Here is a 16,334-nt window from a genome sequence, read left to right on the forward strand (position 1 = left end):
CTTCTGGTTCACAGGCGAGTGTGTTACCCACTAGGCTACTACCACCCTGGAAAAAAGCCACTGATTTCTGGAAGGTGCTGCTCAGGTCAAGTCCTCTCCAGCCAGCTACTACACAATACAGGTAGATGGCGCCATAGACAATCTGTTTAAACTCACTCACTCAAAATCCGTAACTGCACAAATCACTCGTTCACAACTTTGGCAATTCAGAGTCACTGATTGCCAGGCGTGCATGGCTCTGGGACAAAACCGGAGAACCCAGAGGAAACCCGTGCCACACACATTTCTTGGGGGAGGGGGGTTCTAATATTTGGGCCAGTGCATAATTTTATGAATTCAACAGACTGTAACCAGTTACAGTATATCAGCACATTCTGACACTGCAAAACCAAGCCGTCTTATTTGGCAGTACTACTGCGGAGCAGTGGAGCAGAGAACTCAGATAAACCAAGCTCAAGAAAATAAATCAAGTACCTTAACCAAAGAGCCACATTTATTAATAAAGGAAATACGCCCACACGGCATGCTCATTCACAGGTTTCGTTCTTTTTCCCATTAAGAAGCACACACACAATTCAGAAGTCAGAACATATGTACACAAGTATCCTGTGAACTGTCAGTGAGCAGGAATGTAACCTCATCCCAATCCCAAACATATTAAAACTATCTCCGGCAGAAACGGAAATGCATAGTGAGTTTATTATATTAAACCACCGCCACCTCTCCCATAGGCTACTGTCCCCCATAGTGCACGTATCGTTTTGGCCTTCTCATTTTTCACTTGTCTTGTTAAAGCACATCAATGAAATATCTTAATCTGACTTTATGGGGATTTTGCTTTACAGGTACGAACAGTTTCGGTTATTGTCATTTCCATGGGAATATTAAGGTTTTGTGTGATTTCATTAGGGGGGCTAATAATTCTGACCTTAAGTGTATGTGAAGCGGGTGAGTGTATAATACCTGGGACTAAGTTCGGGCGGGGCGCTGCTGAAGTTGACGACCGGAAGCTGCAGGGTGGCGGGTCGGGCGTGGTCGGATGGAGGCCGGAAGGGCCTGGGGGGCAGCAGAGGGGAGCGCAGGGGCGAGCTGAGCGCCCGTGTCAGGTGCAGAGGGGACCGTGACGCTCGGGAGGCCGTGTGCTGCTCTTCGTCCCCCTCCTCATCCTCGCGAATGGAGGGCAGCTTCTTCACCAGTCCGCCATTACTTTCCCAGTCTGCCTGCGAGGGGTAAAATAGGGTAAAACCGGCAGATTATCACATGAGCGCATGTTGCGGTTCAATCCAGAACGAATGGGTTATTGGATGCAGTGTTAAAGTTTGTCCAGCAAGAGGCATGATGTACTAACTGTATGCAACGTCTCCTTTCTTTCTCTATGAACGCACAAAGAGACACTTACACACTTCACGTGTTGAACTAACCACCTCAAAATAGCTATTATTATGTTTGCCACAACCCCTGATTGAATAATTATAGATTTAATTAAATGACTGTTCAGGCAATGATTTTGCCAGCCAGCAAACACAAACCTGAATAAATTTACATTATGACATGAATCTCTGAGACGCAAAATGTGGAGAATAAGTTCCCGAAATGGCCGTAATAAGGATGCAAAATCACTAGATGGTTAATCCGGCAAGGACTGTGACTGCCACCCATCGCCATAGCAACCGCTGCACCCCACAGACATTTTAGCATCCCGCGTTTCTCAATTAGGATACTGTGAAAATAAGACGGTTTGCTATGTTACACGGGGAAGGGTGATAGGGAAAGACAATATATGCAAGACATGTTTCGCTTTGTTACTGTCACTGCGCGTTACAGCTTGTGTCACTCAGACCTGGCATCCGTGGACAGATGCAACCAGATGGTACATAAATGTATGGAATATAATATATGCTGGATATTATGTTTAGAATATACTGTATGCCATATTTCATCTGAATGGATATATCTATCCATCTACATGTTATATATCTAGACCTAGATGTGCTTGTGGTCTTAAAATGACTTAAAATGATATATAAACATATTTGCATATATGCAAATCTGCATGTAATTGGCAATGTGTAGAATATATACATATGGGGGTTGCATGTGGGCAGCGCCTTTGTTCACGAGCTGGCATCCACCACTCACTTTGCCGAGTTTCGTGACACTGCATGAGACTGGTGCAATTTGAATCCGGAGAAGATGTAGGAGGAGAGGAGGAGAGGAGACAAATCATGACATCCTCATCCATATCGTGACCTAGAGGATGTCCCTTCCCTCCCTTCCCCACCACGCTCTCTTTCAATTCCTTTCAATCTGAAGAGGCTTCACAAGCGTGACCACATTCATTTGCAGCGAGCTCAGGCCATGTTAAATCCCAGTGGAGGAATTTATTAGCCATACATTTCATTTCAGTGTGATGGTTCCTTTGAATCCCTTGTTTTTATTGACATATGTAAAAAAAAAAAAAAAACCTACAACCCCCTCCATCCTCTTCTGCTCACACTTTCTGTCTGTAGCCTTGACTTGTCTCCTTACAGCAGTGGTGTATTTTTAGCTCACACTTTCCAATCTTAGCATCACGAACCCCAGTGGCAAGGAGGGGCTGGCTGGTTTGAACAGTGTGTGTGTGTGTGTGTGTGTGTGTGTGCATTTCTCAACAGAGCTCATCAACTTTGGTCTTGTGGGTCCTACACGTGTATTTGGACGAGCTGCCGCACAAACTGCATTCAAAATTCATAGTTGCCAAGAATAAAAAGCACCAAAAGAGCCCCCCCCCCTTCTCTTTCCTCACTGTCTGTCTTCTCTAATCACTGCGCCACAAACTGCATTGATTACTGAGAGCGGGAGACCCTCTAGATGCAGAAGTGAAGGCCGCGGGTCATCAGCGGCCGCACGAACTCGTCCAATTTCCCCGCAGGAGTTCCGACGTGAATCTTATCTCCCGCCTCAAGCCTTTTCACAATCATGCCTTCTTTTTTTGTTCCGTTTTTTTTTTTCACCGTCTCACTGCGGCGTGCCTATCATTCTGCCGATCGTCTGAGAGATGGAGCGATGGAGTGTTCCAGCCCAGTGGAGTCGGCACTGCAGAAAGAGGATTCTCCCCCTCCCTCCCTCGTTTCTATTTATATCCGCCAGGATCCAATCTTAGCCAAGGGGCGCAGGGGACACAGGCGGAGAGGGAGAACCCTGACACCCCCCCTGCTATTCTTAGCAACACTGCACCACTCCCTGCAGCAGCCTGCTGCTATTTTCTGCCTGTTTGTGTTCTAGCCGGCACGTTCCGTGTGCGAGTGTGTGTGTGTGGGGGGGTATACGTGTGCGGAATTTCAAGCCTGTTTTTCCTTCGCTTAAGCAGCAGACAATCGTCTTTGCTGCCTGATACACAATAGTCGGATAGCACAAAATCTATAGTATTAGTTATATAGAATATGTCAATACCGCTTTAATGAAAAGAGTCAATTGATTAAGTAACATGGATGAGTGTCGGTTTGGCTGTTCTGGTTGATGGCACTGATCCTATTGTGTTCTGGCCAAGGAACAGTTTTTCCAGCAGGTCCCACAGATACTCAACCAGGGGAATTCAGTGGCCATGTCAGCGCATTGGATACTAAATGCCATGTTCCTCAGACGGGCAGGGCACATTTTCCTGCTGAAAAGAGGGTACGGCCATCCGGGATCAGGACGGATTTGGTTAGCAACAATGTCCAACAATGTCCAGCAGCACAACCCCTGCTCTCATAGAGCATCCTGCATCAATGCCCACATGATAAAAAAAAAATCATTGCTCTATTGTCCAGTGAAAGTGAAGTGATTGTGATACACGGCACAGCACATGGTGCTCAGAACGAAATGTGTCCTCTGTATTTAACCATCGCCCTTGGTGAGCAGTGGGCAGCCATGACAGGCACCCGGGGAGCAGTGTGTGGGGACGGTGCTTTGCTCAGTGGCACTTCAGTGGCAACCAGTCAAGTCAATCGGATCCTTACAATAGTGCCGGTTCCAACTGATTCATTACCTGTACCATTGAAGATAATGAGTGTTTTTCATTTCACTAGTCAATGGCTTTAAAGTTGCAAATGATTTAAATACACATACAGAAAAAGGTAAAGTGTTCAGAATATAAAGAGGATGAATTACTAAAAAAAATGAATAATTGACTATGATTCTTGTAACATGTTGGCCACTGATTTATGATGAATTAAAGTAATGAAAGTACTGCATGATTAGTTTGTCCACTTGAGATGCTTTTCAGTGCTCGGAAAGAAACAAATATAGATGGGAAACGTGGCCCTACTCTCAGTTAATGTTTAGAATTTTTCCAGAGCTCCATAATCGCATCCAAAAACAACTGCATTAAACATATATGAAAGATCTTGAGAAGGAGCTCACGTCAGCACCGCTGCCCTCTCGCAGGTTGTAGGTGAGGTCATGCTGGATCTCGCTGATGAACTTCTGGGCGTACTCTGGGTAGAGGCGCAGCACCTCCCGCAGGCCCTTCAGGCTGATGTACTGCAGGTCGCAGTAGGTCAGCGCCTTCACGTTAGCGTTGGTCTTGATCACCTGCTCCTTTGTCAGAGAGTCCGAGCCAATCAGATCCCCCTTACCTAAAAAGAGACACAAATCGCAGCATCGGTCAGGGCACTGCCATATGTATACATGTATATGGCTACATCAGGTCTGATCGCTTTTGATTACTGAGTAAGGGCTGCAGCACTCCTCTTTTCAGGATTTAGTGAAATGCAAAAGACAAAAATAGTCTGTGTTCCAATTATCTAGTAAATGGACTGCAAGCCATATTCAGCCAAGTAAGTAAGCTTAAGTAAGATTACAAAGCACAGGGTAATGAAAATGCTTGATTTAAAGGGCACTGTGAACTGTGATTAAAGTCGAGCACCCTCCTTGCGGGTTGGTATGTGCCATCTTACAATAGAGGTAATCACAAAACACTCAATACTGGGAGAAACAATAACTTTTTTAAAGGGAGAGGACGCTTCTTTTCTTCTTTTGAGACTTAGATTGGAAAATTTCATTAAACTGTGTCATTTACATTTACGGCATTTATCAGATGCCCTTATCCAGAGCGACTTAAAATCAGTAGTTACAGGGACAGTCCCCCCTGGAGCAACTTAAGTGTCTTGCTCAGGGACACAATGTTAGTAAGTGGGATTTGAACCTGGGTCTTCTGGTTCATAGGTGAGTGTGTTACCCACTAGGCTACTACCAACCTACAAATGTGGTGGAAAATAGAAAATGGAAAATAATTCAAACTATTATCAGGTAAATTTTTTTTGAGCCTCATCACACAGGGAACACCCCTCAGCAAAATCACATCATCTGGCTGTAACTAACTGGGGCACAATTAGGGGCAGTGGTGGCCTAGCAGTTAAGGAAACAACCTCGTAATCGGAAGGTTGCCAGTTCGAATCCCGATCCGCCGAGGTGCCACTGAGCAAAGCACCGTCCCCACACACTGCTCCCCGGGTGCCTGTCATGGCTGCCCACTGCTCACCAAGGGTGATGGTTAAAAGCAGAGGACACATTTCGTTGTGTCACCATGTGCTGCAGTGTTTCGCAATGACAATCACTTCACTTTCACTCACTGCTTGGGGTTGTGTCATCTCCTTGAAAGCATCCCCCTTTCATGAGATCTGAAAGGGGACACTTGAAATCTTCAAACAAAAAAAAATGTTTGTGTTCAGTAAGTCTTCTTAAATTTCGATCTCATTTGGAAATTAGTCTTGATGAAACCCCTCGGCAAGAAGCAAGCTGGGCGGTTGGGTTTGAATTGCGCCAGCCTGGGTGCCACCTGTTTTCAAACTGTGAAGGATTTTCACAGCTTGTTATCGGTCGGCCCACTTGGCTCAGTCTATGTTGAGTCACATAACCTTGAAATGTATCGCCGGCTACATTTTGTGGTTTACTGGAACTCGTGGTGTCTAGGGGCCGGTAGATTTTAGATGCACCTCTGAAATCAGGGGTTTAGATTATTATTTTTAATCAATTTAATAAAAAAAAAAAAGTACTTTCTACATTACTTCCCCACTCAAATCCATACGATTCAGCTTGTTATATGACTAATTTCACTTCTTATGCAACCAATTTTGGTTCATTTCAGACTTGGGGATTTCTAAAGGAATTGTTCCCCCACATCATTTCTTTTAAATATCCTTCAACTGTTCTCTCTCATTTCGCCTATGAAATTTCAGTCTGGTGTGTGTGCAGCTTGTTGTTTGTTCACTTTTAAACTATTTATTCCTGAATTGTGTTGTTCTCTGTTCGAATGGGGCTCTGGGGTGAAATTCTATATCAGTCAATGTTTTTCTTTTCTTTCCATTTACTACATCATGTACTACATTTGCTTACGTTGACCCGTGTTCTTGTATAATGGGGGGCTAGTGTGTGTGGGTTTGGGTTGTTTGGGTCTGAAAACTTTAATAAACCCATTCAGAATGGCTCTCATTAGTCATCTGTGTTTTGTGCACACAGGAAAAATCTATATCTCAATTTTTTATTCTCACCACACTGCCCAGTATTAATAATCAAAGTGCTTTAATAATGCAGCAGGCATCAATTATTAAGCATGGTGGGATGGGCTCACTGGGCAGACGGATCACAGGTTTGTGTAGAGAAAAGGGGTGTGACATTTAGAGATTAAAACACACGCACACACACTGTCTCACACACACACACACACACACACACACTCTGTTATTATTTATACAAGTCATGCTGACCTTTGAAGACCTTCATGTCAGAATAAAACAGACGCAGGAGTCGATAGCAGGATGAAGGAGTGAATTACAGGGAAAGAGGGATGCAGGAGGGGAACGTAAAGCCTGGGGTTCCCAGTGGTGCTGCCGCGGCATGACTTGAGCATCCCCATCGTGACGTGTGTCTGTGTGTGGTTGACACACACTGGTTTGCATCATTCAGGTACCTTTAACTTGGCAACTATGCGGCCAAATATTCATTTGAGAAGAATGCTTCAGTAATGGGTGTGGGCCCATTTTCCATCACACCCAAAGTTTTTGTGACTCTTGGATGGCACCAGGCACATTAAATAATATCACACATTGTAGTCAACTGTCCGTTGTTTGACCTTCATCATTCAATGGAAATGGGAGCATCAGTGATTGTCCAATGGTAAACCCTGCTAAACATCTAAAGAAGAATCTCATGATGTGTCCTCTGCTTTTAATCATCACCCTAAGTGATAAGTGGGCAGCCATGACAGACGCCCAGGGAGCAGTGTGTGGATTCGAACTGTGAAATTGTGCCTGCAGCAGTGCTCTGGGTTCTGAGCGAAGGGAGACACGTAAGACACTGTTTTGGAAGTCTTTTTGAATAAGAGTCATGGTCGAAGGGGGTGTGCCTCCGGGGTCTTGTGAGTGTGTATATTATGGTCCCTTCTCCGTTTCCTCACTCATTTAGTGAGGAATAGTTGGAAAACAGAAGACCCCCCTTTACACAGTGCATTTATAGTGGTTGAAAGTGATACAAACAACAAAGGGCTGCTTGCTAGTATCCACCAACACTAATTTGTTCTCTTATGACATCATAAGGGGAAAGGATACCTCCTGTTTCTCATGCTTTTTCCACCCATCCCCAAAAACATTATCTCCACCAACCGTCATGGCTTCCAAATGTGCAAAGCATTGCAGTTGCTTGGTGATTGTAAAAATGAGCACAGATGTATTTTTGTCCAGTGCGTTCCTGTAAAAACGCAGACACAGCTTCCTGTCTGCGCCAAACATTATGGTTGGTGAACGGCGCTGATGACGCAATTTCACAAATGCCACCTCAACTTCTATAGGCCGCTCTCCTCCTTGTCCCGTCTCTCTCCTCCTCATTAGCATTTAAAGCTACAGAAACGGTGCATCCTGATGAAATCTCATCGTGGGACTGGATCAAAGTGGCTGTAATTCTGCACCATGGCTGAATTTTGGAAAGAGACTTCAGGGGACCAATAAGGCCGATATAAATCAAAAAGAACATTTCATAATAGGGTACCTTAAAATTAAGATCTCTCACCCATCCCTCCTTCCCAAAAAAAACACAAGATTAAGACCCTTAGAACACCGCAGAGTCCTGCCTGAGTGCCTGAGTCCACATCCTTCAGCTGTGTTTTGATGAAGTGGTCCTTGCAAAAAAAAAAATCCCTGCATTTTCCTCCATGGTAAACAATAATCACGAGGGAGGAAGAGAGAGTGAGGCGATGAAACCGGGATAATTAGTTGAAGGGGAGAGCTGACAATGCTCGTGATGGAGATGGAAGATAACTCTATAATTTAGGCCGCTAGGTGAACTTCCAAACTTGAGACTCGCCAGAGAAAATGTAAAAGCTGACAGACTCTGCCGGCCTTTCTGAGCACATGCCCATCGATCCTTCATCTTTGGAGGCAACACCCCCCCCCGGGCTGCCGAGCTCCAAGGCTCTCCCTGGTAATCTTGACATCTAATGAGTCCCTCAACGCACCCTCTGACCCAGCAGGAACCAGAGACTCTGGATTTTTAGCAGTGTTTAACCCCACCTTTTAATGGACCATCAAACTGTGCTTGATATTTCTGCAGGACCGACTCCCCATAGGCCTTTCGTCCACAGACGCATGTATACACTGTGGAGATGCCTCGTTTATAGTATATTCTGATCGTACCTCTGGGAAGCTGGGAACAACTGGCATCGCCCAAGGCAGCTTACAGTCTTCAGAGGTCTGCATTTTGCCTGGAGCGAGCAGTGGATGAATTCATGACACCGCAGCAGCCAAACACGGCATGATTTAACAGAGAGGTGTTTCTGTCCATTATTAACTGCAGACTCTTTATCGTGACTATCGTGAGGGAGCAGGAATGGTGTGATGAGCCATGTGCTCATGGAAATGAGCAACTCATGTTGGAAATGAGTGCTTGCTGCACCACAGATTTACTGGGCTCAAAAGCCACAACAAAATCTGGTTCAAGAACAAATTTGAGACCTAAGAAAAAACAATGGCTCATATGATTTTAACATTGGTCGATTCTCACTGAAGGCATCAAAACTATGAATGAACACATGTGGAGTTTTGTACTTAACAAAAAGTGGAGACCTGGCCTCCACAGTCACCGGACTTGAACCCAATCCAGATGGTTTGGGGTGAGCTGTACCACAGAGTGAAGGCAAATGGGCCAACAAGTGCTAAACACCTCTAGGAACTCCTTCAAGACTGTTGGAGAAGCATTTCAGGTGACGACCTCTTGAAGCTCATTGAGAGAATGCCAAGAGTGTGCAAAGCAGTAATCAGAGCAAAGAAACTAGAATATAACACGTTTCAGTTATTTCACCTTTTTTAGTTAAGTACATAACTCCACATGTCTTCATTCATAGTTTTGATGCCTTCAGTGAGAATCTACCAACGTAAATGGTCGTGAAAATAAAGAAAACACATTGAATGAGAAGGTCTGTACTGTATATTGGAAAAGAATTTTAGATTTTATTTCAGAGCTGCAAGCGAGTAAAGTTTAACAGCAGTGGTCTGTCTCAGTGCGGTCCAGGGCCAGATATGAATGTGTGCAGGTTGATGGTGTGATGGTGTGCATGTAGGTGTGAGCTGCATATCAAAGCTGGGATCAAATGCGCATCTGTGTGTGAGAAGGATTCCTAATGTCTCCCACCAGAATGCCGCTGAATGACCGCGTTCAGAGTATCAGCCCGGGGTCCATGCATGAGCTTGATGTGCACTGGGGGCAGATTCCAGAACGGTTTGAAGATAAATGTACCCTATTTTCATATAGGCACCACTGCAAGAACAGACGCATTTGAGTAAAGTGTGTTTACCTGTAATTTTCAGGAACCCTGTGGCAAAAACTCGTTGGCATTAAGTGATTACGAAGTAATTAAAATCAATCTGGGCAAATGCGAAACAAAAAGGACAATAAAAATGATTAAGCGACTAATTACTATTTTTTTTTCTCTTACACTCATATCTGGGGTTCTTGCATTAATCCACAAGCCTGTCTATGAAGACACGTTACCAGTGACATTAAGCCTCTCCGTCTGATCACCTACATAACTCAACGTGAGTAAGAAGGACAACGCAAGTCTTCCCCCTGAAGACAAACGATCCAATAACACGGAACACTGAAGACATGAATTGTGCGCCTTGGCTGGGCTCTGCCCGACCGAGCGGGAGAGTTTACGGGTGTTTGTCCTGCATCGATCGCCTGTAAAGAAGGCTGACGTGTGTGACTGTTTTCAGCTCATGTGGGGATGATGCTCGTTGGAGATGAAAACTGTACGGCGGCGCCCTTCGAAGCGCAAGGAAAGAGCTCAGCTGGAAACGGGTGGATGTCGCTGTGCGATGTGTGGAGTGAGGCGTGGACTCCTGCTAAGCGCGAGGCTTGTCTGCTACTGTAAGGTCAAAGGCGTCCTCAGGATTGAAATAAATAGATTAAGTGAGTTGATCAGATGTCCTTTTTTTCTCGACATGTCCTCTTTTGAGACCTGAAAATTGCATCTGGCCGGGTTTTTAGAAGTGTCCGGGTTTTCGGAGCTGCTTAAACATTCACCGTAGGCATCCTACATGACTATTCACTTCCAGTCGCACTAGTGGATCAGGTTACTAGTCAAAGCATCGCTAGCAACCACCCGGCACACCCTCGGTTCTCTGCTAACTAAAGCAAGAATGGATCCCTTGGTTGTTACCTATATCTTGAGGAATGGGAACATCTGGCTGTCCAGACTCTTTTTTTTTAATTTTTTTTTTTATTTCTGTCGGCGCCGTTTGATTAATGAAACTGGTCTATAACCTGATTTGGTTAAGTGGTGACTGGAGCCAACAAACGGAGCTACGTGCTCTGCAGTACACGGGGTTCGAATCCCGAGCTGCCAAGGTGCCACTGAGGTGCCACTGAGCAAAGCGCCGTCCCCACACACTGCTCCCCAGGCGCCTGTCATGGCCGCCCACTGCTCACCAAGGGTGATGGTTAAAAGCAGAGGACACATTTAATTGTGTCACCGTGTGCTGTGCTGCAGTGTTTCACAAAGACAATCACTTCACTTTCACTTTCACTTCACTTACTGCATGGAAGGGAATCTGCTGTCTGTCCCAGTTAGTTACGACTGCCCTGGGCTAGTGTTGACTCCTCTGGAGGTGAGCTGCTGTCAGGCCAGGCGAGTCACTGGACTAAAGCATCTGCAGGACCACAGCGTCTGTGGGACTATATACCATCTGCTGGACCACACTACCTTGTCTGCAAGATCTACCGGCCCTGTCTGCGAGATTGGGCCGTCTGAGGGACTGCATTGGAGCTTCCTGGTGCCACTGCCCTGCTCTGTGCTGGTGACAGCGGTGACACGTCTGCTGCCCACCTGAGCAACCACTTCAAGACAACAGTTTCCAGCAAAGTGAGCGCATCAATCATGAAAAAAACTTCAACATTTTTCATCCATGCTTTCTTTCTTTTTATTTTTGCCAATAGCTCAAACGAATCATTTAATTGACCTGCTGTCCTTGTTCCAGTATTCATGCATAGGATGGAAATCGATGTATTGACCCACTCTGTTATGATCGATGGCCGTTTGTTCATTAGTATTGTGCTTTTTCATATTGACCAAGACAATAGACTAGTAATTTAGCTGGCAGCTCTATACAATGAGATGCATATCTGAAGGCTGAGTGTCTAGTAGTCTATAAATCGCATTTTCTGGGTACATCCATATTTGAGAAGGTTGATTCAGATTGATTTAGATTATAAGTCTACTTGTAGTCAGACTAACACAATAATTATATTTAAAAACAGTGAAACAGTAACTCATCTTTTGAAGAACATATTGAAAACTTGTATACTGTATACGACAGTGTGTGCAGCACCCACCCAGAATGGCCAGCACCGTGTTGTCCTTTAGCACTTCCATAGAGCCGGAGCAGACAAAGTAGATGGCCTGGAGCGCGTCGCCCTGCCTAATGAGGAACTCCCCGGGCGCGCAGAACGAGGTCTTTATGATGAGGGAGAGTGAACGCAGGCAGCCGCGACTCGCCGACTCGAACAGCGGCAGCTGCAGCAGCTCCTTGTTCAGGTGCATGGCGATGTCCGCCCGCAATTCATCCGGGAAATCCTTCAGCAGCTGAGGGAGAACAGGACAAAAAGATCACACAGACTGACACTGACTACATCAGACACTTTAGCCTGAACTATTCCATTCCAGGGCTGTTTCCAATGCAAATTCCAACTGGAAAATGAATGTATTACTCTTCAGGAAACAAGTCTTTAAGGCTTTTTTATGCAGTGGTTTTAACGGAGCACTTTAAGGGACATTTACAGGAAAAAAGGTCACTGCAGACCTGGGGCCACATTACACAATCCTATCATATTTAGGGGTTTAGGGTGACATTTAGGATTTCAGAACAGCATTTAGGAGGAAAAATAACGACGCTTATATAGAGATGTAAATAATTACAGAAACCACTTACCTTGAAATGGTGAATATGAAAACTAAATAATAATTACTGAACAACTCCTCTGTCTGTATAGATCCAATGGTGAGTTTGTTTGACTGGTTTTGCTGTTACAATCTAGTCAAATGTACTATTATGTCCCCTTTCAAAACTAAATCTAGTCCTACACTAAACATATACTAGACAGTTCTATTTAAATATAATTTTATCTCTTGTAGACAGAAATGTTACATGCATCATACACTCAGAATGCGGGAACAGTCCAGACAGAACTAAAAAAAGGTCTTAACATCTAACAACAGTTTATTACCCCATTTTGTTAAAATGACAATTATTTGCTATTTGTGCCAGCAGATTGGGTTCGCTCTGAATTACTGAACACATTCAAAGCTCTATAATAGATGTAGAGTGTGGGGCATGTCTGTTAATGTCACTGCATTTCTTTCTTTCAGGATAACCACAAATAAACAGTTAGAAATAAGACATTACTAGTTGCTAGTTATCTGTATTTCCTTTTAAAAGTGACAGTTCTGCAACCTCGTTTTTGCACAATCCTAAACCCATGTATAAGCGTGGCAGTGTTGCCAAACAATGCTATTGTTGAGTCCACGGTCATCCAAAAAAATGCTCCCAGTGTATCTGATAAAAGTATTTACCTGCCACAAACACTTGCAAAGCATACAAAAACAAGAATTCGGGGGTAATAAGAAGTATCCTCCTTAGTGTCAAATCAGCAAACCGGAAGGTGGATGGATTCATTACGAATTGACAGAAAGTGGCAAGGATTGAAGATGCTGTAACTGAAAGAATCATCTTCCTGTAATGCAGTGTAAACACTGCAGACACCACACGATTTCAGGATTTTTCTTTTAGTTTTAGAGACTGAATCACTCAGCTTATTCAATGAAACTAGCTTATTTGAATTCAACCAATGTCTTAAAACCTACTATTTGCCATCAATGAATCGTGAAGCTTACGTACAGCGAGTTAGAATAATCTGGACCCAATGAGGAGTATTGGAGTGCTGCACTCATGCTTAATGAACGAGCTGGAGGCAAAAGAGTGAAAGCGAGGATTCATTTGTGGAGTGAGATGGGTTACAGCAAATCAATAGGATCAACTATTGATCACCTACTTTTGGGAGTTGAGTCTGCCATGTACCCATCCCCAGTCACTGAATGCTTTATGAGCATTTTGGAGTGTGGACTCCAAAGTGTGGACTGACACCAAATATATGCCTTCCCCTTCAGTAGAACAGCACCGAATGTTGGTGCTGGTGGTCGAGGGTTCTGAAGAGCTTTTGAAACAACAGCGATCATTCAGACATTGATTTACAAATATTTAACACAAGTAGGTTGTGACCCATGACAGAATTCATTCTAGCCAGAGACCATCCCTACATGAAAATGGAGATATCAGTGTCGAATTTGCAAATGTATGAATAAATATTTCATTATTTTAATTGACTGATGAACATAAATCCATGTCCCCTACAGACGTTTGAACGCAATCTCTACGTAAGAACGTATGGTAACCCTGTTCCTACCTCACTGACATCGATGCCATTGTTGACGGACCAGGTGGTCTGGAAGCACTCGAGCATCCGCTGTGCCAGGGCCTTGGGCAGCCGGTGGACACGGATGAAGTCCTTCAGGTCTTTGGTGCGTGTGTGATAGAGCGAGCGCCGCGAGTACATGCGCTGGATGATGGCAGTCACGTTACCGAAGACCACTGCGTGCATCAGAGCTGAGGGACAAGAACAAAGTAAAACAACTTTTCTGGCTAGAAAAAATGAAGAACTCTGATGTTTTCTTGTGTGATACCACTCTTGAAAATTCCATTTGCCACGGTGCTATATAAGATGGGACTGTTTGTGAATGCCACATTTGGGACAAGGAATGGTGAGAAATATACACAATATTGCCAAATTGGTTATTGGGGCACCGCTCCAAATTGGTTAATCGACCCATTCAGTTCTTTGTCTGGCAATCCGTTGGAAGGGTCTAGGATTTACAGGTGCCAGGAGAATGGAACTTGTCTGAATGCATTGTGCCAAGTGTGAAATTATGATGCGGGGTTGTTTTTCAGGGGGTTGTTCCATCTTCTGCATACCAAGACATTTTGCTTCCAACTTTGTGGGAACAAAAGATGGAGTTTCTAGTGTTGAACGGTGGGAAATCGTCACTGACACCCTGTTTCAGTCTCCTCCTCTTACGGTGCTAACACCAGCACCCCTTGCTGTCACAGGCAGGCAGATATCTGAAAGGTCAGGGTTACAGTGTCATTTCCGTGTGGCATTAAAGATGAATAAAAATGCCAGTGACTAATCCCCGTCTCCTGCCTTGCTGCACGCGCTGGTAGTTATTTAAGGGGCCTTTTCGCAGTAAATGATGTCCAGTGTTACGTCTGAATGAGTTTCAAATGCTCATCTCCTAAAAAACATCTGCAACCGCACTTCCTCAAAGAGATTTTTTTATTGAACTCAGAACCAATGATGTATCCACAAGGCAAACATGCAAAGTGCTCTAGTGATAAATTGTATTGTTTGTTATGGTATAATGTGAACAAGGTTGAAGAGGAAAAAAGATGATTTAACACGGACGTTTAAAACAGCAAAGTGCTACGCACAAAAAGAGACACACTTTGCGCCAGGAGCAAAATGTAGATTGGGTTTTTTGCACAATCCTTAATTTAAAAGCTTCAATTAATTCATTCCTAGCTGCACTCCTGTTTCAACGCTGCAGACATGTTTGGATTGATAATCCGTTCTACTTTTGAGGCAGCAAAACAGGCGAGACTGATGTTAGGTATGATTTTCCTTGGCTTGACAGATATGAGCAACGGTTATTTATTTATTACGCTCATTTGAAACTGTGCACGGCACACGAATAAACGAAACGTTGAAGACTTGGGTGATGTATCGCAGTACAATCCATTTGACGCATTGCCTATTCAATGCTTAAGAAAAACATTAAGCAAATGTGATGACAGTCATACGACTGAATGAAAAGGCCCTTAAATAATAAAAAAGAAAAATATAAAAGAAACTGCAGTTCAATGCAATGCATTTTTCACTGTCTTACTGCCGATGAGACTGTATGGAAATAGCTCTTTGTGCTTGTGCACTTTATCCATTACTTAGAGAGTCTTTATATGAGTCCTTCTAAGATTTTGTCTGCTTTTGTGATGATTGTAGCTGCACAAAAAAATTCTGATTTCACAGCAACGTTTCAAGAAAAGAAAAAGTCCTGGCCAAGACACGCAATCCGAAATCCGAAAAAAAAAAAAAAAAAAACTGCTACATTCAAGGCTATCACGATGAGCCCTTGCAAGGCACAGAAACAGCAAAAAAAAAAAGCCTGGCCTCTCTGCATGGTCAGACATATTGTTTGCTTTGGTTGGTGTTATGCCAAGTTGTAAGGCTTTCTTTCTGCACGGTTTCACGCGGCTTGCCTTGGTGGGGTCTACGGGTTCCATGCAATTGTCTGAGAATGTTTTTATTATTGTGGTCCTAGATAAATCGGATGTTTCAGGTGCTGCCAATGGGTGTCAGGAAAAAAACCCGGAAGACTGGAAAAATAGCTGAAAACCCACGTTACGTTCATTTGCACCAGTGAGTATGACAGACCATTTACTAATGGTCTTACTTACTGAAACCTGCAGGTAGCCATCAAAGCAGAAACCCAGGCGAGGCTGAGAGGCACAATACACCAATGCCACCAATGGGGTTTGGGAAAATTCGGAAAAGGCCTGGCCTCTCTGCACGGTCTGACATATTCTTTGTTTCAGTGGGTCGTACAAATTGGAACCAAATTTGGTGGAAACAAAAGGTTCTTGGCATGTGCGCTGACGTGGTTCGGACACATTCTTTATGCCAAGTCGTAGGGCTTTCCTTTTCATTATTCCAGT

At 44.1% G+C, this 16,334-nt stretch overlaps 1 protein-coding gene across 2 annotated transcripts in view; it reads right to left on the reverse strand.

Moving 5' to 3' along the window:
* The window catches only part of kcnh3 (potassium voltage-gated channel, subfamily H (eag-related), member 3), a 105,767-nt gene that overhangs the window by 6,938 nt on the left and 82,495 nt on the right, over positions 1 to 16,334 (reverse strand). For both annotated transcript variants that reach the window (XM_028963184.1, XM_028963185.1), the window contains 4 exons: positions 13,972 to 14,171; positions 11,845 to 12,094; positions 4,384 to 4,598; positions 964 to 1,220 (listed from right to left, as the gene is read on the reverse strand). In XM_028963184.1, coding sequence (XP_028819017.1) covers positions 964 to 1,220; positions 4,384 to 4,598; positions 11,845 to 12,094; positions 13,972 to 14,171 — 922 coding nt within the window. The remainder of the gene's footprint in view (positions 1 to 963; positions 1,221 to 4,383; positions 4,599 to 11,844; positions 12,095 to 13,971; positions 14,172 to 16,334) is intronic.

The sequence above is a fragment of the Denticeps clupeoides genome, chromosome 20, assembly GCF_900700375.1.
Source record: "Denticeps clupeoides chromosome 20, fDenClu1.1, whole genome shotgun sequence".
Lineage (NCBI taxonomy): Eukaryota > Metazoa > Chordata > Actinopteri > Clupeiformes > Denticipitidae > Denticeps > Denticeps clupeoides.